Source organism: Macaca nemestrina, chromosome 17 (genome assembly GCF_043159975.1).
Source record: "Macaca nemestrina isolate mMacNem1 chromosome 17, mMacNem.hap1, whole genome shotgun sequence".
Taxonomy (NCBI): domain Eukaryota; kingdom Metazoa; phylum Chordata; class Mammalia; order Primates; family Cercopithecidae; genus Macaca; species Macaca nemestrina.
The window spans coordinates 63,394,937-63,412,031 of record NC_092141.1 but is presented as its reverse complement, the minus strand read 5'-3'; the positions used below and the strand labels follow the sequence as shown (position 1 = coordinate 63,412,031).

Sequence of the window (17,095 nt, the reverse complement as noted above, 5' to 3'; positions counted from 1 at the left end):
TTCTGCTACTTTTGATGTGCTATTTTTGCTTCTAGAAACTAACAAACAACAAATTTCCCCTTTCAGTACTAAAATTAGACCTAGTGTTTAGAGTATTTCTCCAAAATTGATATCCTGCAGAACTCCCAACTCATGCAGTTATAGAGATGCTACTGTGGTGCTTAAAGCCAGTGTAGTTTTTCACCCACTTAAATATATTTATATATACAGACATCACATAGACTGCCTATACCAACGACGTACTCTTGTTTAAAACTACAATTCATAAAATTACAGCATTTATACTTTAACTTGTAAGTGTGGGTTTCTTCTGATATGGTCAGCTGATGCACAAATCCTCAACCTTAAGTTTCAAATATATTTGTATACACTCATATAATTTTCTAATAGCGGAGACGGTGGCCTTTTGAGACTCATTCGTATATTGTCCAACACTCTGGGCATCTTTAGAAGGGCTCACCTGAACAATGTCACTTAAACCTCAATGTGAAGAAAAGTTCTGCTTTGAAAAACAGTTTTGTGGTCACTTCCCCTTTCCTCTCTCTGCAGTCAAATGTGTGCTTTACCTCTGGACAGTAGGGAGGATGTTGGGAGAAGATGTTGACTGATACATATCTGTATACTAACATCTTTAAGTTAATTTTACTATCTTACTGCCCCCACCTTCAACCCTTAGCTCTACTTTCTTTGATTAATTTTCTGGTACATCCTGTACGTATTTTTGTAAGGTGTCTATTTGGAAGAAGGCAGGCTGGGAGAAAATCAACACACTCTATAAAACACTCACTCTATTTATATAGAGTGGGTAGTATTGTGTGAGTGGTGGCAAATAAACCAAGCAGTTCCCAGAGGGAAAATAAAAGTGAGATAATTGCTTCCAAAAATTAAAAAGTTGAATTGATAAAAGTGCCAAAATCCAACTGTCTTTCTGAAAACTTGGATCAAAAACTTTTACCATGTGAAATGAAAAAGTGAGGAAGGAAAAAAAAATACTTTGAAAGAAGGGAGTTCTCATTGATACTTTCCACGGCTGTTATCACCGAATCTAGACAAAAAGTTCCAGATCTCCCTCAATTTAAGATAAACGTCTTTGAACTTGAGCTTGCCAAGAAAGCGAGGCTGACCCCCCACCCTCCGTGTGATATTACTTTTCTCATCCATTATCCTTCTAAAATAGACATTTTGAGACAATTTAGTGATGCGCCATTTCCATCCTGTCGGGGTTCCTTGGGTTTGACATTCAAAAGGGGGCTGGAGGTGCGGAACCCGCCGCACTCCACGGCCAGCGTCCTTTAAAGCAGCCGCCAGCCAGCGCCGCTGTAACCCCGCGCACCGGCAGGTCGCCGGCTCCTGCCCCTTTCAGTCTGCGCCGACGCGGCGGCCGGATCCCGGGGACTCCCCGTGCCGGGAATCTCCCGCCAGCTGCGCGCTGAGTCCAGGCGACGGCAGGAGCACGTGGAGAGGCCGGGTAGCCACAGCGGCAGCTCCAGCCGGGCCCGGCAGCGACATGGAAGGTGAGCCTCCAGCGCGCTTCTTTTCTCCGGGGTCTTTGAGAAGCTTGGCCTGTGCAAGCAGCAGAAAGAGTTTCTTATGAATCTCGGTTTTGCTTCTATTTATTTCTTTTGTCAAAAGTAAATATGAGGTATTTCAGAGGACAAAGCGCGTCGGTTCTCGTACGTCTCTCACTTGTCCTTCCCCCGCCCTTTGGAAAGTGATAACTTCTTTGCAATTTTATTTCTAAGGGGTTGTCAGACATGGGGGGTCTACCCTACATCTGCAGAGGAAGAGCACTTAAGGGGTGTCCCTGAAACGGCTGCAAATCTGGGGGTGGAATAACCAACACTTTTGGATATTTTTTCCTTCGTGGCCTCAGTGTTCATTGGAATTACGCTAATCTGAGTAACTTGTTTTCTTACAAGGGTAAATGGTGTCATCTGGGAAAGGTACATTTTAAAGCGGTTGGCACTTGCAGTTCCCTTGGGATTCGATCTTCTAATGAGTCTTCTTTACCCAACGCAAAAATCAGGTTTACTTTAGGAGTTTCATGTTAATTAATTTTGAAAGTCGTAACGCTATCCTCGCTTCTCAAACATTTTTCATTCTATACTTCCTTGGGATACCTAAAATTTCACACTGCTACTGTAAACTCTTCAGTGGTCTTTTCAACAAGTGTTTCTAAAACCTTGAAAATGGCAAATGCATCTCAACTGGGGGGATGGTGGGATTATGAAATTCAGAATTTCATTCTATTAAAAATGAGATATTGACACCTAACTAAAATGTTACTTTGATAAATATGAAGATTGTGAATATTTTCTTCATAATAATGGGAGGATCTCTAATTAACAATGAACTGATCTTTGGCAGCTTTATTTCTAGAGTATATTAAGTTATTAAAATATCAAAAATTTATGCTTTTAATTTTTTAAATTAGGGATTGAAAACTTAAAAAATTTTGCATTTTTAACATTTAAATAATGGTCTATTGAAGTGTAATTTTTAACAAAGGTTTTATTGGCCAATAGCAAGGAAAAAAAGTCGGGCTGTTGTATACTATGGGAAAAATAATTTTTAAAAAGCTCTTATGCTTTAATTATTACAAATGATTAATTTGTTTTTATGAAATTATAAATCAGTACTCCGACACTATTTTTCCTAGCCTTAACCATACCACATATCAAGGATAATGTACAGAATCATGTAAATCCATAGAAACTGGAGTATTTCTCTATAAATGTTAATACTTCCAAATTCATTTATTTAATGTAAAATTAAGAAACTAATCTTATTATATAGAATAAAGAAACATATCTTAGGTTATTGGTGTACTAACACAGATATTTAATAAGCCTGGATGAAGACTCGCTTAAGAAGAAAAGAATGAAAACTTGTGTAGAATTTAATTTACAATGTGTAGACTATAAATGGAAAGAGAATATAGATCAATAATTTTTAAAAGTTGTGTTTACATGATTAGATTAAATTTATAGGTCCATGGAGAGAGTGTAGATTATGCTTAATGCAAAAACTTTAACATTTAAATTTTAAAAAGAGGTTAATTATGTGAATTTGGCTATATTAATGTCAGGTCCTTGAGGATAGAGTGTTTGATGTGGTAAAATACCTAGTTCATTATGGCTACCCAAAATTGACTAATCTGTCCCATGTTTTTGATATTTAAAATATTTTTATATCATCTTGTGGTTTTGATTTAAGTCTAGAATAGAGATTTGGTCTGTAGTGTATACCTCTCTTGGCAATGTAAGAAAGTAGAATACTTCATGGAATGCTTTTATTTTCTGCCCAATTTGGGGGTCACATTGATTCATAACAGTTTATTTTACAATGCAATACTGAATATAATTCATTCAACATATAAAGTCATTTAGCAAATTCATTTATCTTTTAATTAATGTATTGAGACTTTCTGTGTATGAAGATGTCAGATGAATAAACTTTTGAAATAGAAATCTTGTAGAAATGAAGATTTAATGCATATACTAAATCAGAAGCTACAGCTTTTTAATTTTCTCACAATCTGTGACCTTAAATATTTTCTACCCAAAGACTCTTTATGAATCACTAAATTTTATTATTTGTACTATAACATCTCTTCTGTCTGTTATGGTCAGGAAATGAGGCAGTTCACAAACATGAATTTCACAGGTAATGGCAGACTTCTTATTTAATGTAAAACATTTTTATTTTTAACAATATTGAGTAAAAATTTTTCTAAGTATATTTATTACACAGCCCCCTGCTTTATAAGCAAGGTACACAAGAGATAAGTTTATCTCTGCAACTCTGAGTTACTGTTCTGACCATCAGATCATGTATTATTCCATAATATATTCTCACAGGGGTTTTGAGTGATGTAAAGCTGAATGCCCCTACACCAAATATACCCAGGATATTGTACAATTTTTGTCTCCTTCTTGATGTTAGCTTATATTTCTTACCACATAGATTGTTTGGTAGTAGTTTTTTGTTTCAGGTCCCTTTCCATGTTCTGGATGGCTGAGATTAACAGACATAAAGCCTGTAGTTGATGGAATCTGTTTGTCCTCAGTTGTGAGCCTATGGAGGACGAAATACAAAGGCTTTAAGAAACAAAAGCCAGAGAAAGGCCATGGCGTCCTGGTAGAACATATTTTTTCAAAATTCCTGTTTGTGCTTCCTATAATCCAGTATGCTATTTCACGCTTCCATGTCTTTACTATTATGTTCACCCATTCTCTACTTGGTTATGCCTGCTCATCTTTCAAGACTCTGTTCAGGCATCATCGCCATGAAGGCTCTACGATGACCTTCTTCTGATGACCTCCTCCTAGTGCCTTCTGGTGATCACCCCTACCCACTCTCTCATGTTCCTTCACCTTGGCCAAGGGCCTCTCCTTTCTGTGTATACTTCTACCTCATTGTGTTGAAATTATTTATTGATTTAGGTGTTTATTGCGCCTCTGGTCTTTAAGCTTCTGGAGAGCAGAGACTGTGTCTTGTTTTTGTACACTGAGTGCCAAGGACAGTTTCCGGTTCATAGAAGGCCCTCAGAATTTGTTGCATTCAATTAAAATAGTGCTGAAAAAGTACTTTTTATTATGTTTATTGTGATGCATTTTATTTAAATAAATTTTTAAAGTAGGAGATTGGGGCTAGTAATTATTTGATAAAACTCAGTAATTTTTTAACACTTAAGCTGTATAATTGAAAAAGAAAGCTTGGAAAACAAAAATGTTATTGGATATTTTTTGCTACACTGTCACTTAAAGCCAATTTTAACAAAATTAGATTTAGGGGGTACATGTGCAGGTTTCTTACATAAGTATATTATGTGATGCTGAGGTTTGGGCTTCTATTGATCCTGTCACCCAAATAACAACCATAGTATCCTATAGGTAGTTTTTCAGCCCTTGCCCTCCTCCCACCCTTCCCCATTTTAGGGTTCCCAGTGTCTAATTTGGGGGTCACATTAACTCATAACAGTCTATGTGTACCCAGTATTTAGCTCCCACTCGTAAGTGAGGACATGCGGTATTTGGTTTTCTGTTTCTGTGTTAATTCACTAATAATAATGGCCTCCAGCTGCATCCATGTTGTTGCAAAGGATATGATTTCATTCTTTTTTGTGTAAAGTCAAATTTTAACTGTTAAATTTACATAAGCAGATTTCAGGATCACAATTAGTCTATTAAAATATCCATTGAATATGAGTAGAAATTTGTTTTCTCAGTTAGTAAGATATAGATGATGCCATAAAATTAGCATACATTTTCAAATGATACTGTTAAAATATATTGTTATAAACTTTTCATTCATATAAATGTATGTACTTACAGTTTTTTAGGACTAAAAGATTGTTGGTAGATCTTTTATCAGACATCCAGTTTTTTTGTTTTTTGTTTTTTTTTTTAGAGACAGGCCTCGCTCTGTTGCCCAGGCTACCACAAACTCCTAGGCTCAGACGATCCTCCTGCCTCAGCCTTCTGAGTAGCTAGGACTACAGGCATGCACCACCATAACCTGCTGATTTATTGTACAAACCACCATGACCTGCTAATTTAGTATCTTTTATTTTTTGTAGAAATGGGGGTCTCGTTATGTTGCTCAGGTTGGTCTTGAACTCCTAGCCACAAGTGATCCTTCCGCCTCAACCTTCCCAAGTGCTGGGATTACAGGAGTGAGCCACTGCACCTGGCCTAGATAGATGTCTGACGATAACTGGCTCATATGTCAAGCTATAGTTCCAGAACATGTATGAGAAGAACTGAGTGATTAACACAGAAACTTGCCTGTAGTAGGTGCTCAATAAATGTTTTTTGTCCTAAGGATTCATTAATTAATTTGAAAAGAGACCCTACACATCACAAGGCCATAGAATGTACTCTGCTATTTAGCCTTTATTAAATTTAGCTCCATATTAACTGGTACATTTATGATAATTAGAAATCATAAGGATGAGGCCAGGAGTGGTGGCTCACGCCTGTAATCCTAGCACTTTGGGAGGCTGAGGCGGGCAGATTGCTTGAGCCTGGGACTTCAAGACCATCCTGGGCAATGTGATAAAACCCTGACTCTACAAAAACTACAAAAATTAGCCAGGAGTGGTAGCACATGCCTATAGTAACAGCTACTTGGGAGGCTGAGGTAGGAAGATGGCTTGAGCCTGGGAGGTTGAGGCTACCGTGAGCCATGAGCGTGAGCCATGGGCGTGCCCCTGCACTCCAGCCTGGGCAACAGAGCAAGACCCTGTTTCAAAAAAAAAAAAAAAATCATAAGGATGACACCAAGGCCTTTTGGATCACTAAAAAAAGATTCAATAATGAAACAATACTTATAATTTATTTATAACATATGTAGATTGAAAAGTAATCTGTTTATTAATATTATTATATTAATTAATATTATTTATTAATATTACTATATTAATTAATATTAATTAATATTACTATATAACTCATCAAAATACTTTTATCCCTAGTGATTCTGAATGAGATTATTTTTTCAGCCTAATTGAAATCTGGTTTTTGCATCCGAAATTAAAAGTTTTTTTTTTTTAGTTAAAAAGTTATTTTAAAAATTTAAGGAATGGGCACAGTGGCTCACACCTGTAATCCCAGAACTTTGGGAGGCAAAGGTGGGAGGATTTCTTGAGGCCAGGAATTTGAGACCAGCCTGGGCAACATGGTGAGGCCCTATTTCATAAAAAATAATAATAAAATAAAAATAAATTGGCCTGGTGTGGTGGTGTGCACCTGTAGTCCCAGCTACTTGGGAGGCTGAGGTGGGAGGATGGCTTGACCTGGGAGTTTGAGGCTTCAGTTAGCTGTAATGACGCCACTGCATTCCAGCATGGGCAACAGAGTGAGAACCTGTCTCAACAACAACAAAAAATTTAAGTCCAAAGTGGTATAGAGTAAATGAAAATAATATGGAATTACCATATTATATTAGATACCAATGCCATATGACAATATTATGTTAGATATTTGTCCAATCCAGGAGATAGTTAATAGCTAGGTACTTGATGGTTGCAGGCGCCTGTAGTCCAGTTACTCGGGTGGCTGAGACAGGATAATTGGTTGAACCCAGGAGGCGGAGATTTTGGTGAGCCAAGATCGCGCCACTGCACTCCAGCCTGGGCGACAGAGCGTGACTCCATCTCAAAAACAAACAAACAAACAAAAAAACAAAAAAGCAAACAAACAAACTAGGTGCTTGATAATGGATATGAAACAAAGTACATTACTCTTTGCTTATTGTCAGTACTTAAAATCAGCTTACTGCGTGATTTTTTGTAACAGTGGAATTGGCAATATGTCACAAATTGTACTTAGTAGTATTCTTACAGATGAAATTTTTGGCACATTAGGTTATTGTGGGTTTACAAAGGAAAGTTTTCTTTCTTTCTTTTTTCTTTAAATAGAGACAAGGTCTTGCTGTGTTACCCAGGCTGGTCTTGAACTCCTGAGCACAAAAGATTCTCCTGCCTTGGCCTCCCAAAGTGCTAGGATTACAGGTGTGAGCCACCAATGCCCAGCCAATGAAGGAAACTTTTAAAATAAGAAATGGAAAACATTTCAATACTGTCACTCGTGAAACAGTACAAAGCTATTATTTTTCTACTCTGAATTATCTACGGATTATTCAACTAGGTTTCTTGTTTATTTTGTTGATTAATACACCTATAGCCCCTTCTAGACTATTAATTTCCAAAGTTTAGGGGTCTCTCTTTTTTTTTTTTTTAATTTTTGAGATGGGATCTCTCTACATTGTAGGCTGGTCTCAAACTCCTGGGCTCAAGCAATCCTCCCACCTCATCCTCTTGAGTAGCTGGGACTAGAGGCATGTGCCACCATGCGTAACTAGGGATCTTTTCATAACTGATGGTAACTAGTACCCAACCCAGTCCCCAGCACATAGTAGGCCTGTAGTCATATTTGTTTAATAAATTAATGAATGAGTTGCCTGTGTGTTTGGTCACTTGACTCTTTACTTGCCCAGCTTTTATAGTAAAAGGGAGGAAGGAAAATAGAGACATTCAAACTGGTAAATTTTGCTGGCTAATTTTTAAAGGTACTGTTAAAGGTTTAGTAGAAGAGATTGAAGTATTGGCTAAATCCAATATGTGAATACTGCCATTTTTCTAATCCACACCCCCCACAAAATACAATGCCTTCTAACTTTTGGCTTTATTTAATAATTTTGGTACATTTTTTATTTCAGTGAAGCACTGCAGTTTCCACAATAAACCATTTCTTCACAATAGATGTTTTGATTCTTAAAATTGTTGAACATAACTTCACTTAATTTGAATACTCTATCACAACAACATCAGTTCATTTAAGAAGTACTGTCTATTAGAGAGACTATTAATTTGCCAGAATGTTTGGCACATCAGAACAATTTCCTGTTTCCTAGAGGAGTCTGTGGGTATGAGAAAAAGATCACTCTCACAAACCTATAACATTTTTATGGATATAGAATTACATCATAACTGATGGAAAATATTGTCCAGTATGAAAACTGGAAGTAACTAATTTTATTTATTTAACAACTAATCATTTTTGCTGTCATCTACCTCTATTTCTTTTTTTTTTTTTTTTTTTTTGAGACGGAGTCTCGCTCTGTCGCCCAGGCTGGAGTGCAGTGGCGTGATCTCAGCTCACTGCAAGCTCCGCCTCCCGGGTTCACGCCATTCTCCTGCCTCAGCCTCCCCAGTAGCTGGGACTACAGGCGCCCGCCACCTCGCCCGGCTAGTTTTTTCTATTTTTTAGTAGAGACGGGGTTTCACCGTGTTAGCCAGGATGGTCTCGATCTCCTGACCTCGTGATCCGCCCGTCTCGGCCTCCCAAAGTGCTGGGATTACAGGCTTGAGCCACCGCGCCCGGCCCTACCTCTATTTCTGAGTTAAGAAATCCCTTAACCTAGACTGCTAAGAATCACTAATAGTTGATTTATATGCTTGCATACTGTGTAGGCAGTTCCACACATGTGCTTCACGGGCCAACTTGATTTAAATTTCATTTGAATTTCACATAAAATTCCAGACTTTAAAGTATTGAAGATGATCAGTGTATAAATTTATCCTCTGACCTCAGAATGAGACTTTTTTTTTCCAAATATTAAAATTTTATAAATGTGATGAGTAAAATCATGGTGCTGCTGGTCTTTTTTCTCCTGTGCATATTTTCACATGTAAAATTATTATTATTATTATTATTATTATTATTATTATTATTTTGAGACAGAGTCTGGCTCTTGTTGCCCAGGCTGGAATGCAGTGGTACGATCTCGGCTCAGTACAACCTCCGCCTCCCAGGTTCAAGCAATTCTCCGGCCTCAGTCTCCCGAGTAGCTGGGATTACAGGTGCCCGCTACCGTGCCCGGCTAATTTTTGTACTTTTAGTAGAGACAGTATGTCACCATGATGGCCAGGCTGGTCTTGAACTCCTGATCTCAGATGATCCGCCCTTCTTGGCATTCCAAAGTGTTGGGATTACAGGCGTGAGCCACCGTGCTGTAAGTTATTTAAGTAAGAATATTATTAACAGTTTGTGACCAGCCTGGCCAACATGGTGAAACCACAGTGAAATCTACTAAAAATACAAAAATTAACTGGGTGTGGTGGCACGTGCCTGTAATCCCAGCTACTCGGGAGGCTGAGTCAGGAGAATTGCTTGAACCCGTGAGGCCTAGGTTGCAGTGAGTGGAGATTGCACCACTGCACTCCAGCCTGGGTGACAGAGCCAGACTCCGTCTCAAAAAATAAATAAATAAATTAATTAAAAAGAATATTACTAACTGTCTTATTCCCTGTACTTCATTAAGTGCTTGTAAAGGCTAAGGCTCAGGTGCTTGGGGCATGTTTCTGTCACAGTATAGTAATCAACTAGTCACTAACAAGGACACGTAACATGTAACCTTACAAGCATTTAAAAGATTTATAATATACATGTTATATTGTACATATACAATATATATTGTATATTAGAATACATGTTACATCATCATTGTATACTATAAATCTTAAATGCTTATAATAAGGTTAGGGCAATTCTTGTTTGATTTTTATGTTCAGAATTAAATAAAATGAATGTTAAATATTTTTGCGATTCAACTTTGAAGCAAAGCTTACTTACATCCTTTCTCAAGTTTCTGGGAATAGTTTAATTAAAAACTGTTCTGAAATAATAAGGTGAAGCACTCCTGCCTCAGCCTTCTGAGTAGCTGGGATTACAGGCGTGTGCCAATACTGCCAGACTAATTTTTCAGATTTGAATTAGTAGGGCTAGGAGACCAGAATGCACAAGCAAGTACATAGCTTCTAAGTGTGCCAAGTCAATAGCACACTTCTCAATAGCTTCTCAATAGCACAATTCTCAATAAAAGGAATTTGGAGATTCTCAAAGGACTCTACAGATATCCATTACAAACATCAATGACCTAGCATGGACTTAGTTGCCCCAGACCTAAACAACTAGAACATGTTTACACATAATCCAATTTGGGGAGGGAGATCCAATCTATATAATAGGACAGATAATGATTGAACAAGTCGATATTAGGAATTCATGTAGTGCTTATAGATTTTATAACTACTGTAACTCTACACGGTGATACTTGATGATTATATGATGACCTTGAGGTGTTTCACCATTAGTCTCACATTTCAACAAGAATTAGGATTAGACACAAAAACAAGACAAAAACTTGTTTTTTTTTGCAACAGAACACGGTTTATACCAAAATCTTATGTGGGATCAGATGCAAGTGTAATGTTCCAAATGAGAGATTGGAGAAGGAGCAAGAGACCACTGTTAAGCCCATCTTCCTCTTGCCATAGATCAGCACCTGTGGCAGCCCTCTGCAACCCTGGATTCCATAAAACACATTTTGAAAATGACTGATTTAGACCGTCACATGTTTTTCCTACTAGTAACCCTGTATCTAGACTTGCTTCTTTTAATCTGTTTTGAGGATTGCTGCCAGAATGATCTTCCTAAAATATAAAGTTATCCTCCTACTCAAACACCATTTAAAATATTTTTTAGTTGGACATTTAAGATACTCCACAACGTAGCTTCAGTACCTTTCCAGCGGTATCTTCTGTCCTCTAATGTGACTGTGGACTGCTTAGTATTCCCTGTTCAGGCATTGCTTTCCCTCACTCCCCATTTTTCTAATGCTGTTCTTCCAACTCAACAAGTCCAAAAATGAACTAATTTTCTCTCCATTACAAACCAACTTCTTCTGACTTCCCAGCACTGTGAATAGCACCACAATCATGCCAACTGAAATCCTCACTCATCCATTATGGTCTATTCCAAATGCCGTCTCCTTTAGGAAGCCATCCCTCATTCTAAGAGGAATCCTCCCTTTTCTGAAACATAGTGACATTTTGTGCTATCTAATGACTTCAAGGCTCTAACTCTGTTTTATGTTCAAACATGACGCATTTTTGCATGGTTTTAGTACACTGTAATTTGTCTAGGATTCCAATTACCATGTACATTGAGGGAGGATTTTTTTTGTTTCGTTTAGAGCTTAGCCTCTTTTACCATTTTATTATTGTTTTTTATTTAATCCATGGTTTTATTTCCTTGTTTTTAAAATTTTATTTCCTTGTTTTTTTTTTTTTTTTTTGAAATTGATGCAGCATGCATCCTTCTGCATTTAGCTATGGCATTCATGGTGATTCTATAAATATGTCTATCTACCTTATTCTGTCTTCTGGAATAATTGTGCTGGTGCATTTGCATTTTGAAATATAGAGTATTATTTACTCTCACTTATTTCACCTTTATATTACAATTGGGACTTTGTTTTTCTGGTTTTTGTTTTTTTTGTTTGAGACAGAGTCTTGCTCTGTCACCCAGGCTGGAATGCTGTGACGTGATCTAGGCTCGCTGCAACCTCCGCCTCTCGGGTTCAAGCGATTCTCCTGCCTCAGCCTCCTGAGTAGCTGGGATTACAGGCATGCGCCACCACACCCAGCTAATTTTGTATTTTTAGTAGAGACAGGGTTTCACCATATTGGCCAGGCTGGTCTCGAACTCCAGACCTCGTGATCCACCTGCCTCGGCCTCCCCAAAGTTCTGGGATTACAAGCGTGAGCCACCATGCTCGGCCTACTTTTTTTTTGACGGAGTTTCGCTCTTGTTGCCCAGGATGGAGGGGAATGGCACGATCTCAGCTCACTGCAAACTTCACCTCCCAGGTTCAAGCAGTTCTTCTGCCCCAGCCTCCCGAGTAGCTGGGATTACAGGCATGCGCCACCACACCCGGCTAATTTGTATTTTTAGTAGAGACAGGGTTTCTCCATGTTGGTCAGGCTAGCTTCGAACTCCTGACCTCAGGTGATCCACCTGCCTTGGCTTCCCAAAGTGCTGGAATTACAGGTGTGAGCCACCGCTCCTGGCCTGTTATTTTTTTTAAATAAAAAAAATTTTGACCAGCATTGCTTACAGTTTAAACAGTATCAGCAAAACCTATCATCACTCTGATAGCATACATTGCATCAGTGGTGGGTCGTCTTCACATATGTACTTAACATATGTTTTTTATTGTTTAAAAGATTTTAAAAGATAGTTGAAGAACGACAGTTTTATAACATTTAATTTTGAGGAATCTTGTAATACAACATTTATTATACAATATAATTCAAAAGTCAGAAATCTTCATTCTTCATTCTAAAACTATTTATTGAATACCTGTTTTGTGCCACATATGCAAATACTGGCAATACAGTGGTGAACAAGGCAGGCAAAGCTTTGGCCCTTACAGACCAAAGAACAAGTAATAACAATTGAAATAATTAAATTTATGCTAAGTGCTATGAAGGAAATAAAAAGAATGCTAATATGGAGAGTAATGGTAGGAGGCAGGCTCAGGAACCTCTCCTCTAAAGAAGAGGTCTGGCTAGTGATAGGAATTTGGCTTTGGCTGTCTTCTTCAGCAAATAGATGATTTTTTTTTTTTTTTTTTTTTTTTGTGAGATGGGGTCTCACTCTTGTCACCCAGGCTGGAGTGCAGTGGCACAATCTTGGCTCACTGCAACCTCCGCCTCCGGGGTTCAAGCAATTCTCCTGCCTCAGCCTCCTGAGTAGCTAGGATTACAGGTGCACCACCACGCCCGGCTAGTTTTTGTATTTTTAGTAGAGAACAGGGTTTCACCTTGATGGTCAGGTTGGTCTAGAACTCCTGACCTCTTGATCCGCCTGCCCCCGGCCTCCCAAAGTGCTGGGGATTATGGGCGTGAGCCACCGCGCCCAGTCAATGATATTTAAAGCCAAGGGAATGAATGGGATCACCTAAACAGAGAATATATTGAGAGAAGTGCTCTCAGGATAGTGCCTGGAGACATACCTCATTTGGTCAGGTAGAGGAGAAGCCAGCAAAAGAGAAAGAGCAGCCAGTGAGACAGGAAGAAAACCATCAGAGTGTGGTGTAACGGAATTCAAGAAAGGAGAGTATTTCATGAAGGAGTGGGTGGTCAGCTATGTTGAATGTGGCTGAGAAATCAAGCAAGATAAGGACAAAGAGTGTGGTTGGTTTTGGCAACATAACACTTGCTAGTGACCTTGACAAAAGTGGTTTCTGTGGAGTGGTGGGGATGGAAACCAAATTGAAGTGGTTAAAGCGGGAATGGGAATAGAGGAAGTAGAAACGTTGATTACAAACCATTTTTTCCAGAAGTTTAGCTATGAGAGTGAAGAAGAGAAATCAGTGGGATGTTGCTGGAGGGAAAGGTGGATTAAGAGAGGTTTTTTGTTTGTTTTTGTTTTTCAAAGATAAGTGACATTTACACTATCTGTAGCTTAAGTTTATTGAAAGAAAAATACCGATATTGAAACATTTGAAATCCCAATTTGCAGGGAAGTTTGGGGAATTAGTGATCACTGAAAACATCTTCATATTTAGTTTATGCATGACATGTAAATCAATTTGATATTTAAGCTATATATGGAACCCATTCAGTGAGTGGTTGGTGTAGATGCAACTTATAAAAATTCTGTAGCAGAATCATGAGAAACTCTTGAAATTCAAAGTTTTTTCCAAAAGCAAGAAGATACTGTTATAATTGCATTTCTTAGGTTTAGGATTTAGATATTTGGAGATGTGTCGGTGTTCAATGGATTTTCTTTAAATCAAGGAATAACATACAATTAAAGTGCACATATCTTTTGTATGTAGTTTGATTATTTTTCATCTATATACAACCTTGCAGATCAACATATGGAACATTTGCATCATCTCAGAAGGTTTCCTTGTGTCCATTTATTGTTAATTTCTCCCTTTGCCCGAAATTAATCACTATTCAGACTTCTATCCTCATAGGTAGTGTTCCTGTTGTTGAATTTCATATAAATTAATTGTACAGTATATGCTTTTCTGGGGTCTAGCTTCTTTTCCTCAGTAGATTTTTGAGATCCATCCAAGTCATTATATTTATTAGTAGTTCACTCTCTTTTATTATTGAGTAGTATGGATATATCACAATTTATACCTTCTGCTGTTGATGGACAATTGATTGTTTCCAGTGTTTGGCTGTATTACAAACATTCTTTTGCATGTCTTTTGGTGGACATATATATATTCATGTCTCTTGAATATATACCTAGGTGGCCAGGCACAGTGGCTCAAGCCTGTAATTCCCCCACTTTGGGAGACCGAGGTGGGCAGATCACTTGAGCCCAGGAGTTCAACACCACCCTGAGCAACATGGTGAAATCCTGTCTCTACAAGAAAAAGTACAAAAATTAGCCAGGCCTAGTGGTGTGCGCCTGTAGTCCCAATACTGGGAGGTCAAGGCTGCAATGAGCCATGATCACACTACTCCAGCCTGAGTGACAGAGCAACTCTCTCTCTATATATAAATATATATATAAAAAAACATATATATATATAATATATATAAAATACACACACACACACACATACACACACACACACACACACCAGGACTACCATTTCTGGGTTCTAATGTAGGTGTATGTTTAGCTTTGATACATATTGCCAAAGAGTTTCCAAAGTGGTTGGATCAGTTTACCCTCCCACTAGCAATGTCTGAGAGTTACACTTGTTCCACATCTTTTTGTTAACACTTGCTATTATCAGTCTTTTTAATTTTTGCCATTCTTATGGGTGTGTAGGGAGTGGTATTTCATTGTGGTTTTAATTTGCATTTTCCTGATGAGTAATTACATTGAATGTCTTTTCTTATATTTATTGGCCATTTGGATCCTCTTTCCTGAAGTGTCTAAGGTCTTCTGGTCATTTAGGTTTTTTTTTTTTTCTTTTTTTTTTCTCTTGAGACGGAGTCTCCCTCTGTCGCCCAGGCTGGAGTTCAGTGGCACAATCTTGATTTACGGCAGCCTTCACCTCCCAGCGATTCTCCTGCCTCAGCCTCCTGAGTGAGTAGCTGGGATTACAGGTGCCCACCACCATTCCTGGCTAAATTTTGTATTTTTAGTAGAGATGGGGTTTCACCATATTGGCCAGGCTGGTCTCAAACTCCTGACCTCAGGTGATCCGCCTGCCTTGGCCTCCCAAAGTGCTGGGATTACAGGCATGAGCCACTGCACCCAGCCAGGAATGTGTACTTTGTCAAATGTGTAATACAAAGACTTTCTCCCAGTCTTTAACTTGTTTATTTTTCTTAATCTATTTGAACAGAATTCATAATTTTAATGAAGATTAATTGATCAGTTTCTTTTTTGTGACTAAGTGCTGCTTATATCTTGCTAAAGAATTCTTTGTAGGGCACATTGGCTCCCGCCTGTAATCCTAGCACTTTGGGAGGGTGAGGTGGGAGGATCATTCAAGGCCAAGAGTTTAAGACCAGCCTGGGCAACATAACGAGACCCCATCTCTCCAAACATTTTTTAAAACATTAGCTGAGGATGGTGATGCACACCTGTAGTCCCAGCTACTCAGGAAGCTGAGGTGGGCAGATTGCTTAAGCCCAGGAGTTCGGGGCTGCAGTGAGCTACGTCATGTCACTGCATTCCAGCCTGTGCAACAGAGTGAGACCCTGTCTCTAAGAAAAAAAGAAAAATCTTTACCTACTCCAGGGTCATGAAAATATTCTGTTTTCCTCTAGAAGTTTGATTGTTTCAACTTTCATATTTGGCTCTGTTACCCACTTCAAATTAATGATTTTATTTTTGGCTCCAGCTTTTTTACAGTTATAAAACTAGGCTTCATTTCAATATGTTGGATTCAATCATTTTACCAGAAACATCTTTTTAAAGTAGTAATGACTGGCCTGGCGCGGTGGCTCACGCCTGTAATCCCAGCACTTTGGGAAGCCGAGACGGGTGGATCACGAGGTCAGGAGATCGAGACCATCCTGGCTAACACGGTGAAACCCCATCTCTACTAAAAATACAAAAAATTAGCCAGGCGTGGTGGCGGGCGCCTGTAGTCCCAGCTACTCGGGAGGCTGAGGCAGGAGAATGGCGTGAACCCGGGAGGTGGAGCTTGCAGTGAGCCGAGATCGCGCCACTGCACTCCAGTCTGGGCCACACAGCGAGACTCTGTCTCTAAAATAAATAAATAAATAAATAAACTAGCAATGACATGAAATGCCCATTTTTCCTTTTCTCTCTGCATGTTCATTTGGTAGCATGTGATATACAAGGTAAAATTGGAATATACGTTTTTGTCTACAACTTAAGGGTAACTGACCTTTTCAGGAAAATAACACTAGACACTGACTTTGTTGTTTTAACTACAGTTGTCAGCAATTCCTCTGCGCCCCACGGTCTACGATTTCCTTATTAAACACATAATCTAGTAGAAAAAATGGAATGCATTATTTTTTTTAAAGGGGAAGGGTAGGAAGAACTGAAATAGTTACGTGGTTATATTTGATCTGGTGTTTTTAAACAAGCAGTCTTGATGTTTCTTAACATTTACCTTAGCTCAAGGAAATAGGGAAGGAAGTATTTCATGATTGGAGGGATTACTCTCACTTTAACGCATGTCTTTGTTTTTGTTATCTTCCTTTCCCCCCAGTCAGCAATAGTGCACAGTCAGTTGAGGTGTTTGAAATTAACTGGATCCAAAATCTCTTCTAGTTCTGGCCTTCTAA

General features: G+C 38.5%; 1 protein-coding gene across 2 annotated transcripts in view; it reads left to right on the top strand.

Moving 5' to 3' along the window:
• Window positions 1-17,095, top strand: part of LOC105472239 (IKAROS family zinc finger 3) — a 107,473-nt gene that overhangs the window by 2,372 nt on the left and 88,006 nt on the right. The window contains exon 1 of one of the 2 annotated variants that reach the window (XM_011725294.2): window positions 1,253-1,514. The exons of the other annotated variant lie outside the window; for it this stretch is intronic. Within the exon in view, the coding sequence (XP_011723596.1) occupies window positions 1,508-1,514 (7 nt within the window). The 5' untranslated portion in view covers window positions 1,253-1,507. Of the gene's footprint in view, window positions 1-1,252; window positions 1,515-17,095 lie in introns of those variants that run through there. 2 annotated transcript variants of the gene reach the window in all.